General features: G+C 41.8%; 2 protein-coding genes and 1 pseudogene across 3 annotated transcripts in view; 2 read left to right on the plus strand and 1 right to left on the minus strand.

Annotated features, from left to right (window-relative positions):
* Positions 1-11,325, minus strand: part of RNF10 (ring finger protein 10) — a 33,954-nt gene extending 22,629 nt beyond the window's left edge. The window contains exon 1 of one of the 2 annotated variants that reach the window (XM_049619219.1): positions 10,708-11,320. In XM_049619219.1, the coding sequence (XP_049475176.1) occupies positions 10,708-10,864 (157 nt within the window). In that variant the 5' untranslated portion in view covers positions 10,865-11,320. Of the gene's footprint in view, positions 1-10,707 lie in introns of both variants that reach the window. The other variant, XM_049619220.1, reaches the window with a different exon arrangement.
* Positions 11,326-12,263: 938 nt separating this feature from the next.
* On the plus strand, positions 12,264-12,865 carry LOC125914631 (40S ribosomal protein S7-like; annotated as a pseudogene).
* A 1,910-nt stretch (positions 12,866-14,775) lies between these two features.
* COQ5 (coenzyme Q5, methyltransferase) overlaps positions 14,776-15,729 on the plus strand; it is a 16,610-nt gene continuing 15,656 nt past the window's right edge. The window contains exon 1 of the mRNA XM_049619236.1: positions 14,776-14,999. Coding sequence (XP_049475193.1) covers positions 14,798-14,999 — 202 coding nt within the window. The 5' untranslated portion in view covers positions 14,776-14,797. The remainder of the gene's footprint in view (positions 15,000-15,729) is intronic.

Consider the following 15,729-nt stretch of genomic DNA (forward strand, 5'->3'; position numbering starts at 1 on the left):
GAAGGAAGGAAGGAAGGAAGGAAGGAAGGAAGGAAGGAAGGAAGGAAACATAGGGGATCCTGGGTGGCTCAGTCAGAAGAGCATGTGACTCTTGATCTCAGGATCCTAAGTTCAAGCTACACATCGAGCTCAACGTGGGGCTCAAACCCACAAACCGCGAGATCATGACCTGAGTGGAAACTGGCTGCTTAACTTACTGAGGCAACCAGGTGCCCCTTACTTTTGTTTTTTAAATGATGAAGCCTAAACAGTCCCTCCTTCAGGAGGGATACAAATGCAGGTCAAACCACCCAAATAGTTCACAGTATCTCTCTTTTAGGCGCAACTTAACCACTGCTCTTATAAAAGTCCATTTAGATGAAGTGATAGAAAAGGGAACAGCCTGGGGCACCTGGCTAGCTCTGTCTGTACAGCATGCAACTCTTGATCTGGGGGTCATGATTTTGAGCCCTACTTGGGTGTTGAGCCTACTTAAATTTTTTTTAAAAAAGAACAGCCTATCTGTATTAGGGGAAAATATTTCATCTGAAAGTAGGATAGAAGATATTACTCTCCGGGCGCATGGGTGGCTCAGTTACGTGCCGACTCTCGGTTTCAGCTCAGGTAACTATCTCATGATTTCATGAATTCAAGCCCCCACACTGGGCTCTGTGCTGACAGTATGGAGCCTGCTTGTGATTCTCTCTCTCCCCCTCCCCTGCTGACGCTGTCTCTGACTCTCTCAAAAAACTAAATAAACTTAAAGAAATTAAAAAAAAAAAAATTCTCCTTAAATTACTATAACACAGCTAGATTCTATAGTGCAACGCCTAGGCCTTAGCAGATATATTCAAGAAGCATAACAGCAAAGCAGTATTTACATATGTTCTAGAGGTCAAACTGAGAAGCCATTAAATTGACAAAAGAAGTTGAGCTCTAAGAGCATATTAGATCAGCATAAATTATGTCCTTTTAAAAAATATTTCTTGCTTTTTTTCCTCCAGTTGTAAGAACGTATGTTCGATGTTGAAATTTGGAAGAATAGGGGCGCCTGGGTGGCTCAGTTGGTTAAGCGGCCGACTTCGGCTCAGGTCATGATCTCGCGGTCTGTGAATTTGAGCCCCGCGTCGGGCTCTGTGCTGACAGCTCAGAACCTGGAGCCTGTTTCAGATTCTGTGTCTCCCTCTCTCTCACCCTCCCCCGTTCATGCTCTGTCTCTCTCTGTCTCAAAAATAAATAAAGGTTAAAAAAAAATTTTTTTTTTTAAATGAAATTTGGAAGAATAAATTTGCCACTAGGCATAGAATACCAACTTATAAACAGTGCATAATTTCCTTTTACTCTCTATTTTTGTATACTTGCCACGTCTCCCACAAAATGACAGACACACAGGATATACTATCTTCTATTACTCCATGAGCATTTTCACACATTTCTACCTCTAGTCTTCAAAAGCATGATTAATGGCTGCCCTGTCTATCATATACTTACAGTATAACATAACCAATCTCCACTGCTGTACATTTAGGTTGTTTCTAGTTTTTTGCTAGTTAGCCTCTTTATACAGACACCTGTATGATGTCAAATTCTCATTGTGAAATCAGCAGGTTCGTATGATCAGCATTACCTTTTACACATCCTCAAGGTGCTTTCTAGAACCATTATACCTATTCATTTATATTCTAACAACACTGTAACAGAGAACATCTAGGTCACTGCAATGTTGACAAAATAGAGTTGAATACACTTTATTAAACTGAAGGGTCAAAATTATTTGTTTTAAATTTGACTTTCTCTGGTGAGTACCAACAAATACTTTCCCAGTCTGCTAACCATTTGTATTTTGTGTAAAGAGCGCTTGTTTGTACTCTTTGCCCCATTTTTTTCTATTCGGGTGCTGAACTACATAGATTATTTTGTCCCAAGTTGAACAAAGATTCCTGACCAGACACATCTAACATGTGCCAAAGTTTACTGGCTTAAAAAAAAAAAAAAAAAAAAAAAAAAAAAATGGTAAAATGAAACCTATCTGAGAACCATATACACCTAAATAACTAAAGGTCCCCAAATTAGTCTTTGGACAAAAAAAAAAAAAACTACTTTATCTTTCTTGTCCCTTTGCCCATTCCATGTTGTCTTTTTTTTTTTCCTCAGAATAAAATTTATTTAAAAAAGATTTCCATCCTGTTTTAGATTTGTCTATTCACTCCATGTTGTTTTATTTCAATATGGAAATTTGACCAAATTAAGTCTGCATACTAATTTAATGGCTTTAATTTAAGCAGAAACTTAGAATGAAAGTTGGGGGACTTTTAATGAAGAAACTGATTAGGCTTACTTTAAGAGGGTGATAGTTTACAAAGCCAAGATGATTCTACCATGAGCCTCAGAAACTACAAAGTTTCCCCACCCAAATATAGCTTAATCCTGCATGTTAAAAATATATAACTCAGGGCGCCTGGGTGGCTCAGTCGGTTGGGCGTCCGACTTCGGCTCAGGTCATGATCTCACATTCTGTGAGTTCGAGCCCCACATCGGGCTCTGTGCTGACAGCTCAGAGCCTGAAGCCTTCTTCGGATTCTGTGTCTCCCTCTCTCTCTGCCCCTCTCCTGCTTGTGCTCTCTGTCTCTCTCTCAAAAATAAACACTAAAAACAATTTAAAAAATAAATTAAAAAATACACACATAAATAAAAATATATAATTCACAGAAAAATAAAGAGAGAGACAAACCAAGAAACAGACTCTTAACTATAAAGAACAAACTCACAGCTACCAGAGGGGAGGTGGGTGAGGAGATGGGTGAAAGAAGTGAAGGATTAAAGAGTACATTTATCATGATGAGCACTAAGTAATGTACAGAATTGTTGAATCACTATATTGTACACCTGAAACTACTATAACACTGTATGTTAACTATATGGAATTAAAATTAAAAACTTAATTAAAAAAAAATTTTTGAGAGGCACCTGGCTGGCTCACTCAGTACAGCATGCGAGTCCTGTTCTCAGGGTCATGAGTTTCAGTCCCATGTTGGGTGTGGAGCCTACTAAAAAAAAAACAAAAAAAACTTCTATGTGAGGATTGTTTTTAAAACTTTTTAACATTTCCATTATTAGGTTTCATAACCTAATGAAAATATTTTTTATTTTAATTTTTTTTTTTTTTTTTTTTTTTGTTTAGTATTTGTTTTTGAGAGAGAGCAGGCAAGCCAGAGAGCAGAGAGAGGGGAGGACAGAGAATCCCAAGCAGGTTCCACGTTGACAGCAGAGAGCCTGATGCAGGGCTCAAACTCATGAACCTGAGATCATGACCTGAGCTGAAGTCTTGACACTCAACCGACTGAGCCACCCAGGTGACCTGGAAATAAATTTTATGAAACACTGGATATCACATCTGTTACTACGTCACAAAAAGGTCCATAATGTCCCCCCAGATATGTAAAAAAGGTCATTTATTAAGCTTTCTTTATATCAGATATCTTTCAATGAGCACTGACCATCACAAAGCGTATTAGTACAACTGTTATTCTCAATAAAATTCATAAAACACACATACATAAACAAAACTCATAGAAACATGTCTGGAAAGGCAACACAGCAGTCTGTTAATGACCATTAATTAACTTTGGGAAATGGAGCTTCATTTTTACCTAATCGAGTGGTTCTCAATCCTGCCAGTTTGAATACCTCAACTGAGCTTTTAAGGGATTCCTATGCTCAGGCCTCACCCTCTAAGATTCTGACTTTTAAGTATACAAAAAGTTCTGTACACTTATTGTCTGGGTAATTTTAAAAAGTATTAAATGCCAGGGCGCCTGGGTGGCTAAGTTGAGTGTCAACTTCGGCTCAGGTCATGATCTCACAGTTCGTGGGTTAGAGCCCCGCATCAAGCTCTGGGCTGACCAGCTTGCTCAGAGCCTGGAGCCTGCTTCAGATTCTGTCTCTCTCTGCCCCTCCTTCTCTCTCTGCCCCTCTCCTGCTCACACTTTGTCTCACTCTTTCTCAAAAATAATAAATGTAAAAAAAATTTTTTTTAAACTATTAAGTGCCTAGAAAAAATTATTTTTTGGTAAGATGACTAGCTTATTTTATAGGAAGCTAAATAAATCCAAGGTGGTGTGTATCCTCAAAGAAAAAAAGAAAACGTGAGCTAACAAATCAAAGTCCAAATTTTGAAAGCAACCACTTCACCATGATTTGTCACCACCATGGGATAAATGAGAGGTATGCCATCCTCTCCAAAACTGACCAAACCACAATCCAGGAGGCGAGCTAGTAAGTCACGTGAGATGGCAGCAATGCAAACAGAGAACAGATGGTCAGAGAAACACTGCAAAGCTAGGTTTATTCCTCCCAGTTACCTTTAAATCCCAGTTAGGGAAAGTGACCGGAGTTTAATCTGAAACTAGAATTTAAGAACTATACTTTTACCTACTAATCCAGTTAGCAACAGCTATTGTCAAACACAGCATCTCTGGTAACAGAAAGTGAAGCTTCAGATCTCTTAGAAATTTTTTACCTATGGAGTTAGTTGATAATAAGATTTCAAATAAACAGAAAATTCAGACGGATAGAGTCCAAGCTAACTTTACCATGAGAACAAATGAGGAGGCTTTATGAAAACAGGCATAAATGGAGAACACATTTTCCCCAAACCTCATTACCTAAGACTGTTTCAGATGATACTGCATTTGACTCTAATACTTTCAAGACAAGCACCTAATAGATTCCACAGATTTAGGTAGAGCCAGATTCTACACTTCAATGGCTCAAGAAAGTAAGCTGGCCCTCAGCAGGTGCAGTTTTCATTTCTTCATTTATTACCACACACACACGGAAACAGTTTCATCATGCTTACAGAAATGCTCTCTGATGGACAGTGAACTACCCATTTCTAAAACAGATTACAACAACCGACCACATATGGATCTACAATTTTAGTTATTAAAATCAACCCCCTCGGGGCACCTGGGTGGCTCAGTCGGTTGGGCGTCTGACTTCGGCTCAGGTCATGATCTCACATTCTGTGGGTTCGAGCCCCATGTCAGGCTCTGTGCTGACAGCTCAGAGCCTGGAGCCTACTTCGGATTCTGTGTCTCCTTCTCTTTCTGCCTCTCCCCTGCTCATGCTCTGTCTCTCTCTGTCTCTCAAAAATATATAAACATTAAAAAAAAAATTTTTTTTTGTTTTAAATACAAAAAAATTTTTTTTTTAATTTTTTTAACGTTTATTTATTTTTGAAGGAGAACAGAGCATGAGCGGGGGAGGGGCAGAGAGAGAGGGAGGCACAGAATCCGAAGGAAGCTCCAGGCTCTGAGCTATCAACACAGAGCCCGAAACGGGGCTCGAACCCACAGACCATGAGATCATGACCTGAGCCGAAGTCGGACGCTCAACCGACTGAGCCACCCAGGTGCCCCCCCCCCCCAAAATTTTTTTTTAAATCAACTCCCTCATCTTGTCTTCCACTTGCCTAATGGTATGAAGTTACAGAATTTAAAGTGAGAGGCTGGCTCTTATCTCTAGACCCAGGCAACAGGCAACTAAAGATTGAAAGTACAGACAGGCCTGTGACCGAGAGATAAAATTCAGAGTACTGTTTTGGGGATGGCTTGTAGATAACTTGCCAGCATACACATGTGAATAACATGGGGGTGGAATCTGTCCTCCTTTCTCTAAAAGGAGATAGCAATAAGATGATCTGCTTCAGATTTTAAAAAGCAGACAAAAAAAAGTCAAGTTCCTAGGAGAAACATTCTCGGTTTCAAGTTTTAGTTTCCAAGTGGTGGTTCTTAATCCTGGCTGCACAAAAAAAAATCACTGGCAGAGACTTTTAAAACTATGGATGCCAGGGCCCAAGAACCCAACCCAGATCGAAAGAATCAGAAAGAATCCTTAAGGAAGAGCTCCATACATCTCCATTTTTAAAAAAAGATCCTCAAGAGAGGCACTTAGGTGGCTCAGTCAGTTAAGCATCTGACTCCATCTCAGCTCAGGTCTTGATCTCAGGGTCATGAGTTCAAGCCTGGCATTGGGCTCCACACTGGGAGTGGAGCCTACTTAAAAAAAAAAAAAAAAATAAAAAGTTCCTCAGGAGATTCTAATGCACAGCCAGAGCTGAGAACAACTGCCCGAGAACTACTGTCAAGATACATTCCAAAATGGAGGGGCGCCTGGGTGGCGCAGTCGGTTAAGCGTCCGACTTCAGCCAGGTCACGATCTCGCGGTCTGTGAGTTCGAGCCCCGCATCAGGCTCTGGGCTGATGGCTCGGAGCCTGGAGCCTGTTTCCGATTCTGTGTCTCCCTCTCTCTCTGCCCCTCCCCTGCTCATGCTCTGTCTCTCTCTGTCCCAAAAAAAAAAAAAAAAAAACATGGCAAAATGGACAAGACCACTAGTTACATGGCTCAAATCCAGAACTCAGGATCCCAGAGTTAACAAGAGACTTGAAAACTTACTCCAGTGTCTCAGTTCTCCCACATTTCCCTAACAGAAAGGTCTCTACGAAATAACAGTAAATATATCTCAATGTCTTCCCTCCATTACCAAATTAAAGACCATAAATTTTCCACTTCAATAATTTGGCATCATCAACATTTCTAGCTCTAGTTCTAACAGGTGGCACAACCTAGGTCAGAATACCAACCAGGAAGTTTCTGCTGCTGATTCATGCTGTAATCACAAGCAAGTTTGCTTACCCATCATTCAGAGTGGTTGACAAGCACCTCTGGAGGGGCAACATACGGCCTTACTATAAAAACAACTGACAACAAATTGAATTCAGCTGAAATTAGTAATTCTGAGTGAAAGGAAGAAGGAAGTGGTATCAAGAATGACACGTGCCAAGTTACCTGTCTGCTAAGTTAATTTATACAAAGCGTAACTTATAAATATTGCCTAGGACTTCTTTTTTTTTAACGTTTTTTTTTTTTTTGAGACAGAGAGAGACAGAGCATGAACGGGGGAGGGTCAGAGAGAGGGAGACACAGAATCGGAAACAGGCTCCAGGCTCTGAGCTCTCAGCACAGAGCCCGACGCGGGGCTCGAACTCGCAGACCCCGAGATCATGACCTGAGCCGAAGTCGGCCGCCCAACCGACTGAGCCACCCAGGTGCCCCTTGCCTAGGACTTCTTAAGAATTCACTTGAACCAATCACTCTAACCCCTTTAAAGCCTGGGTTTTCTTGTCTGTGAAATCGGGCTTATCTCTAGGGTGCCTCATCGGGTCATGAAGATTAAGAAAAAACTGTAAAATGCCTACCACAGTGGTTGGCACAAAGCTGCCATTATTATTTGGAAGCCTATTATTAATAAATCTAAATCATTCCTGTCAAACAGCCCCCACCAGACTCCCAACAAAGCCATATAAACCAAGGACTCCAGCTAACAGGCCCGGAAATTCTTGCAACTTCTTTAAGTGGTTTTTATTAAAGGCTTCAAGTCACCTCAATTTTCAAAGCCATCAAAACCTCCAGGTCCATTTACAGCCCAGAAGCATTCTTCAAGGCAGATTACCACTAGTAACCTGGCTCCTGGTACCGGAATAAGAGGAAGTGTGTCAGGACAGCGCTTCATATCACCAACCTCAAAATAACTGCTTCATAATACCTGACCTTCCCTTAACCTCCATGGTAGTACCATCCCCCACCCAGAGGAATGGGGCAAGACCTTGGTTCTGGGCCAGGGTCCATGGTTTGTCCGTAAACAGCCTACTCTCTTGCCTCTTTTTACTTTCTTTGCTCTTTCTAAATGACTTTCCCTAAACCCAAACACACCTTTCTCCTCTGGATTATATTCTGGGCTATTCACTGTAAATGTTCTTAGAACTGCATTTTAGCCCTACTGGAACAAAGCTAGAGGAAAATATCCAAGGAAGGGAATGTTATGTGAATGTCTGAAGCAATTAGCCAAGGCAAAGGAACTGCGGTATGCCACTCTGGCCAAAAAGATCAATTAAATCCCAGGAGCCAAATTCACCTATTTCCTGTGTGCATGAAGAGGAAACTTAAGCCAACTGCAGGAACAAAGACTCAAGTATATTAAACATGTAGATAGGAAGCAAATGACCATTTATGACATGCAGTTTAGAGAATAGAACAGATTTTTTCATATGTGAGGTAAGGTGAGAGGAAAGGGAAATTAAGTATTTAAAATCTGAGCAACCCTTGTTCTTGTTACTTTCACAAAAGAAAGTTGTCTTTTCACCTTACCCTCCATTTCCTTTCTTCAACTCAGTCCTTTCAACAACTTCCAGCAAAATCAAGTATGAAGTATTGAGTCAGCTTTTGAAATACTACAGAAACCTTTTATGGAATTATGCTGAATTTGAGTCCACTGTTTTGCTAGAACAACGATCTAGAATCACTATATAAGAGATCCTGAATGATATCTGTCATGGCAGCATTGATCTTTGCTGTAATGTTAAGGTAGCATATGCTAACCCTCAGTTCAACCTTAAAAGCCAATATCCAGAGTTTCCTAAACTATTTTCAATCTCTACCCACTCTGCCTTTGATTTGTTCTTAAATTCATGCCGTGGATTATGGCTAATGAACTTTTTATTTAGCTACAAACCTATCCTTCCTTTTCGCTAAGGAAACATACATAGCAGTAGCCAGAATGGTAGACACTGGCAATGGCAAGCTTTCTAACAAACATATTAAAAACTACTGTTACCAGAGGCACCCTGTGTATTTTACAAAACCTAGCAAAAATCCTTTATAAGAGCTTTTATTTCCTTCCTCAGAAGCTTTCAATGAAGAAGGTAAACAAATGCTTTTAAGAGTATTTTATAGTATTTAACTGTTTAAAAAAATCACTTTAGTCAGAATGAACCCAACAATAAGTCTTCTTATTCTATACAAGTCTATCTGAAACCTTAACACTGATAAATATTTTCTTGGTCAAATTACAACAGAATTCTATATCATCCTGTTGGATAATCAGAGTTAGTTCTACTAATCAACATTCAAAGGACAAAATGAGTAAATGCCTTAAATACCTCAGTTTCCTTGTTTGGACTGTCACCAACTTTCACTACTGCCTCATTACAGAATAAACTGAAGGCATTTATTGCAACAGACTCATGATTGCATGTTAGTGGCTTAAACAGGAGCCCCAGAAAAACTACTTGAGAATTCAGATAGCTAGAAAATCACAATCTTTAACTTTACAACTGGGAATTGAGTGCAAAAGTAAAGTTCTTTATCAACTACATTGAGAACTATTCAGACTACACTAAACCAGTAGTTCCAACACTAGCCAAGAGGCCTGGCTACCCTCTCTCTCTAGAGGGATCTGTGATAAAGCTACACATGTACAAAACCCCAAAATTAATCTACATAATACTGCCTGAAAGTCCACACTAATCCCTGCTTAGGTATTTAAAGCATTCGTTTATTATCGAGACACCTGGCCTCCACCCGGAATTCTATAAGCAATTTCTAGAAGTCCTCAGCATACCAGGTAAACAAGTTTGCTCTATCCAGTAGATCAGCTCTGAACTCAAGTCAGCCTTACAGTTTTTTAATCTTAAAAAGCTTTAAACTGGAACTCTACATCTGGGAGTCCAAATGTTCCCCTGTCTGCCACATATCCCCACTCCCACCGAAAACATCTTCCTATTACTGCTAATAACATTATAGCATGAAATAGCAGAGACTAGTACACGGGCTTTGAAGTAACATGGAGAACATTCCACTCGACTCTGCCAACTCCTAAACTCTTGGCTTCTCAGCTTTTTCCTTCTTTAGAGATGAACAATTCCACTTTGCTGGACAGGTTAATAACTGGTATGGATAAGAGATGTACAAACCTAAGCCAGTACCTGGCACATGGTGAGCCCTCAATAAATGGTAACTATTATCATGACGGTCAAAATTTAATAATGAGAGGCAGGACTACAAAAATGACAAAATCTTCCCTGTAAAAGGACACACTCTAGTGTGTTAGCACTAGAGTGTTAGCACTCCACTAACACAAGGAAATAGGCATGATGTGTGTTTGGTGCATAATAGCTGTCAGATACTCTTCCAAGCTCTTAGCTCATTTGTTTTCTGAGATAATTTACTTAATTCTGATTATCTCCACCTTTACAAAAAAGGAAATTCAGACGCTCAAGGTCTGGCAAATCTAAAAAAACTGAATCACAGCTACTGCTCGTAACCACAACTCCGCACTGAACAAAACCATTCAAGGATGACTCCTCTTCAACAGAGGGATGGATCTTGGGCCAGGTTATTAAACATGAAATTTGAGTTTCAAAAGTCCTTGGGCCCCACCCTCCCCTGTTTAAACTTGAACACTATCCAATGCTAATTCAACATTAAAGGGTAAAACAACTTAGTGGTTTAGGAGTGTGGACTGGTGAGTCAGACAAAGCAGGTCTTAAATAAGGCCTGCTGTGAGGCACATACTAGCTGGGTGACCTTACCTTTTGTGAACCTCAGTTTCCTCATCCGCAAAATGGGGATAAAAGTAGCACTTAGTTCACCAATCTCTTCCGAGTAGTAAAGCAAGGATAATGCAAGGATTCACATAAACCACTCTGTACAGTACTCTTAGTGTTAATTTTTAAATAATGGGAGCTATAGAAAACGGGAGTAAGGGAAGAACGACAGTGGCAAGCGGAGCTGTACCTGGGTGACCCAGACACCAGAGCGAGGATCCTCCCCAGCCTTCGGGACAGTCACCCCCGCCCCCCGCCCACCGCCCTGGGAGCCCGCCCTTACCACTCTTGGGTTTAGACTCTCCGGCCGGCCCCGCCGAGGCGGAGCGGGGCGGCTGTTGCCCTTTGCTGCTGCCGGAAGAGGCGGAGGAGCTGCTGGAGCCGCTGTTCTTGTCCATGTCGGAAGCGGTGGCGGCGGCGTTGGGGGAGCTCTGCGGCATCAACGGGGGCCTCGGCGGCGGCGGCGGTCGGAGTCGAGCGGGCGCGGCGGGGACCCAGGCTCATGGCGTTCGGGGCCGGCGGGGGTCGGCGGCGGCAGCGGTTCTCGGCCTTCATGGCGACATTTTTCCCTGTTTCCTTCCTCGGCTTCTCAAACTGGAAAGAGAAGCAGCGGGCGGGGCTGTCGAGCCCGGCGGCAGCGGCGGCGGTGACAGAGAAGGAGGAGGCCGGGGCTCGGAGGTCCGGGCCGGGCCTGGCGGGGCGGAGGCTACGGGGGAAGGGGAGTCGAGGGAAGGTGTGCGAGCCCCGCCGGCCGGCCAGACACGCTCTCCCGCCGCGGGGCAGGGGAGAGGGCTGGCTGTCTTGGTGTCGGGGACCGGTGTCTCCGACACAGCGACCGACACTCGCCTCTGGGCCGAGGCCGAGGTGCTCCGGGAATGGCGACGAGTCGCCAAACAGCATCTCGAAGAACCCGGATGGACTATATATATATAATGGCGATGTGGGAGTGAAGCCCTCTGGGAAATGTAGTTTTCTGTCTACATCCGGGCCCAGTGATTCCCCCCCCCCCCCCCCCCCCCCCCCCCCGAAAAGATGATGGGACTTGTAGTTCAGGTTTTAGCTTTAGAACGCTAAGAATGTGTATAATAATATGCACTACTAATAACGAATCCAAACATTGGAATACCTGTGAAATCCTTTTATTTACTCATTATTTAATTTGTAGTTCTTATTCTAGTATTAATATCAATTTATTCATGGTCCTTATCTTACCTAATAATAATAATGACAAAACCTTACATGTAATATCATTTTACAACACTTCATACAAAATTTCATTTCATTGTTAACAAGTCATTTATTAATATAAGTCATTGTTAATATTACATTTCATTGTTAATAACACGAGTGCTTGTCATTAACAGGCATTGCACTGTGGGTTATATGAATCATCACACTTAATCCTCACATTAACGCAAATATAAAGACAAGGAAACTGGCTTAAAAAGCTTCCATCGATTACCCACGATCACACGGCTAACAAATGATGTTCTCAACTACCTATGAGATAAGCGGTTCTCTATTTCACAGATATGGACACTGCGACTTAGAAAATCTTGTCACATCCATCTGTACTTTGGAAAATTATAAATGATTCCTTCCAACCATAGCAGTGAGATTCGAAGGATCACATACAAACATCATTAAAGAGATGAACAAATAATTTTTCAGAATAACCTCAACTAGTTAGAAACCTATTATACGCCCGGCACTGTGCTGAGCACAAGGAATGCCAAAATATATTCATATTGAGGTCTTTAATATATTCACAGTTTCCTAAGTGAATTAAGCAAATAAGAAACTACAGTGGCTAGGCCAGTGCTCATCAAGGGCAAGGCCATGTTCAGTTCGCACCCAAATATCATGAAGCCGAATGGCAATGGATGAGTCCAGCACCTTCGAGGCTCTGTTTGAGCTGCAGATGAACACGTGTTCAAGGCCCAGCTAAGGGAGCCAAATGTAACAACAGCCAAGAAAACTTAAGTTAGTGGTGGTCAGAAAGCTATTATAATCTTTGTTTGCATTCCTCAACTTAAATCTTTCCAGAAAATCCAAGTCCAGCTAGTAAGTACACTGGAGAAAAAGTTCAGTGGGAAGTACGATATCTTCATTGCCCAGAGTTGCCTGAGCCAACTCAAAAAAAGCTGTACAAAAAATAAGCAAGCGTTCCACACTCTGGCAGCTGTGCACGATGCAATCCTGGAGAGCTTAGTCTTCCCAAGTAAAATTGTGCACAAGAGAGTCCACATGAAACTGGATGGCAGCCAGCTCATAAAGGTTCATTTGGATAAAGCATAGCAGAACAATGTGGAACACAAAGGTGAAACTTTTCCTGTCTATAACAAGCTCACTGGAAAGGATGTTAATTTTGAATTCCCCGAGTTTCACTTGTAAACAAAACTAACTGAAAAACATATCATTCACAGAAAGCAAGCAAGCCAGCCAGCCAGCAAACTACAATGGAAAATGGTAGTAAGAGCTATAATAGGGGCACCTGGGTGGCTCAGTGGGTTAAGCGTCTGACTTTGGCTTAGGTCATGATCTCATGGTTTGTGAGCCCCGCATCATCAGGCTAACAGTGCCTGCCTGGGATTCTCTCTCTCCCTCTCTCTGCCCCTCCCCAAATTGCACATGCACACATGCACATGCTCTCTCTCTAAATAAATAAATAAACTGAAGAAAAAAAAAACCCTCTAATTCCTTTAAAAAAGAAAAGAGCTATAGTAAAGTTAATACAAAATGCTGATTGTAGCAAAGGCTCCAAGGAGAGAAGTACAAAGAGGTGAGGGCAGGTAGAAGAAGGCTTCCCAGAGAGGTGTCACTTGAGCTGAGCATGGAAGGATGAGTGGAATTTCAGCAGTCATATATGAACAAATAAATAGACAAAATTCCAAAATTCTGGAATTCCCCTAATTGGATCCTTTTTGGCTCCTTATTTATCATCACACGTGATACAAAACATTAGTAAGAACTGTATATATAAATCAATCAATTTCTTGAAATTAAGTTTTAACTGAAATTAAGAAAATTAGGTACTGATCTCATATTTTTAAATTTCCTTAAAATGCTTGTCTTGCTTCACTCTTTGCAGTTTTTTCCCCACAAATCATATTGAAATGAGAGAACAGGTACATAATGTTGGTCTGAAAACTTACTTTGATGTCTAGAAGGAACAGTCCCAAATCCTGAGCTCCATCCTTATATATGACTAGATAAGGAAGATATACTACGGTTCCTTGATGAATTTTTATTTCCTTTAACAACAATGTGAGAACTCTGATTACATGGATGAATCATTCCTTCTATCACTCTTAAAAATAAAAGAGAGGGAAAGAGGAAAAGCCTGTGCAGTTCTTCCAAAAGAAAGCAGTGGGTGTCCATCTGTCAGGCTACACATTAAACCAGGAAGAGATTTTTCATTTTCAAAATAGTTTCTTAGGGTCCTTGGCGCTTTCTCCTTGTGAAATATTTACAGGAAACATACATTTAAAAAGAGAATCAAAGCAGAAACATATAGAAATCCAAGCAAAACTCACCACCTCCATCCTCTTTTGAGCAAGATGGTCTACATTACCCTTTCCATAAAAAAAGAACAGGAAAATCTGGGGTTGAAGTAAACATCCATGCTCTGCCAGTTGGTGCTAAAAGTGTAGCTTTGTGACAGCAGAAGAGGGAGGGTGAGTGGTGATTGTGTCTGCCTCGCTAAACAGTCACCAGAGCTTTCCTTCCCATTTATGAACTTCTTAAGTTCAAAAAATGGAATGACCAAAGAACAGCCTTTCATATGTTTATTTTTCAGAGTAGTCTAGCATATGTTTCTCAAGAAAGGTCTGCGAATTCTTTGCATCAGAATCATCAGAGAAGCTTGTTCAATAAAGATTCCCAATACCCATCCCAGATTTACGGATTCAAAATCTCTGGTATTGGGGGCCCAGGAATCTGCATTTTAAACATCAAACCAGGTGATTCTTAGGCACATCAAAGTTTTAGAGAATTGACCTTGTAAGCTACTTGGAAACCACACCGTATCTCAATTTCCTCCTTCTGCATCAGAAAACCAGAGTTACTGTATATCTTGTGAGTTAGCATTCACACTACTGGTCGACAAGATTCAGAGACATGGCCGCTGAGACGCGACTGGGGGCTCTTCCTAAGGTCCCTTCATTTCTGGTAAATTCTATATTCAACGTGGGAAGAAAGAAAAAGGATTTCGGGTGCTCAAAGACTAGCCTCTGGATCCCAGAGATCATGCATAGCTCTCTAGTAAAGGGTTTCAGGGCGCGTTCGATCACTACTGTCTCCTACCGGCCGCCGTCGACCCTCTAGTGATGCAACATGACGTACGGTCCGGCTGCTGTCACCCTACTGCCAAGATGGCGGCCCCCAGGAGCTGCGCTCTCTGGAGCTATTGCGGTCGTAGGTGGTCGCGGCTGATGCGGTGCTGCGAGCTCCCCGGGCTTCGTAGCTCCTGGCCTGGGGGTCCGCTGGGTGCGCGGCAATTATCCCAAGAGAAGCAGGCAACGGAAACACACTTCGGATTTGAGACTGTGTCGGAGGAAGAGAAGGGGGGCAAAGGTGAAAGGGGCGAGAGGGCGGATGGAGGGATCTATCTGCGATCTAGTTTCTTCTGCTCAGCTAGGAGTTGGTTTTACGTCCTGTTGACCCGTATGCCGTGGCCTGTGCAGTCCTGACCTTCAAGGAGTCACCTCAGCCTGACTCTTCAGAGCTTAGATGCCTCCTCTTATTGAACACAATAATTCTCACTAAATCCCATCAGTTGGATGTTTGTGATGTGCCAGGCACCATGCAGATATTATTTCCACTTCTCATTTCAACCTCCCGACAGTGGGTATTGTTATGCCCAAGTTACACATGAGGAAACTGAGACTTAAAGATCAAACAACAATTTGCCCAATTTAACATGGTGGAACCAGCATTCCAACTCAGTTTGGTGTGACCACACAGCTCATGTTTTTCACCTCTTGCTAAAGGGATGGACCATTTTTTCTAGAAAGGAAGAAGGAAACTAACTTCTCTGGGCCTCAGCTTCCAAGTTTTATATGTAGGAATAATGGTAACCTTTCTCTTAGAGTTATAATAAGGATTAGATTACTTCATAAGTTAAAGTATTTTGAACAACGCCTGGCACTTCATAACTGCTAGATAAAGGTTAGGTATTGTTGAGCACTTTCTTTGTGTCCATTGTGCTATAGGCATGGGAAAGGAAAAGAACTATTTTATTTATTTTTTTTTCAACGGTTTTAATTTATTTTTGGGACAGAGAGAGACAGAGCATGAACGGGGG

The sequence above is a fragment of the Panthera uncia genome (genome assembly GCF_023721935.1).
Source record: "Panthera uncia isolate 11264 chromosome D3 unlocalized genomic scaffold, Puncia_PCG_1.0 HiC_scaffold_8, whole genome shotgun sequence".
Classification (NCBI taxonomy): Eukaryota; Metazoa; Chordata; class Mammalia; order Carnivora; family Felidae; genus Panthera; species Panthera uncia.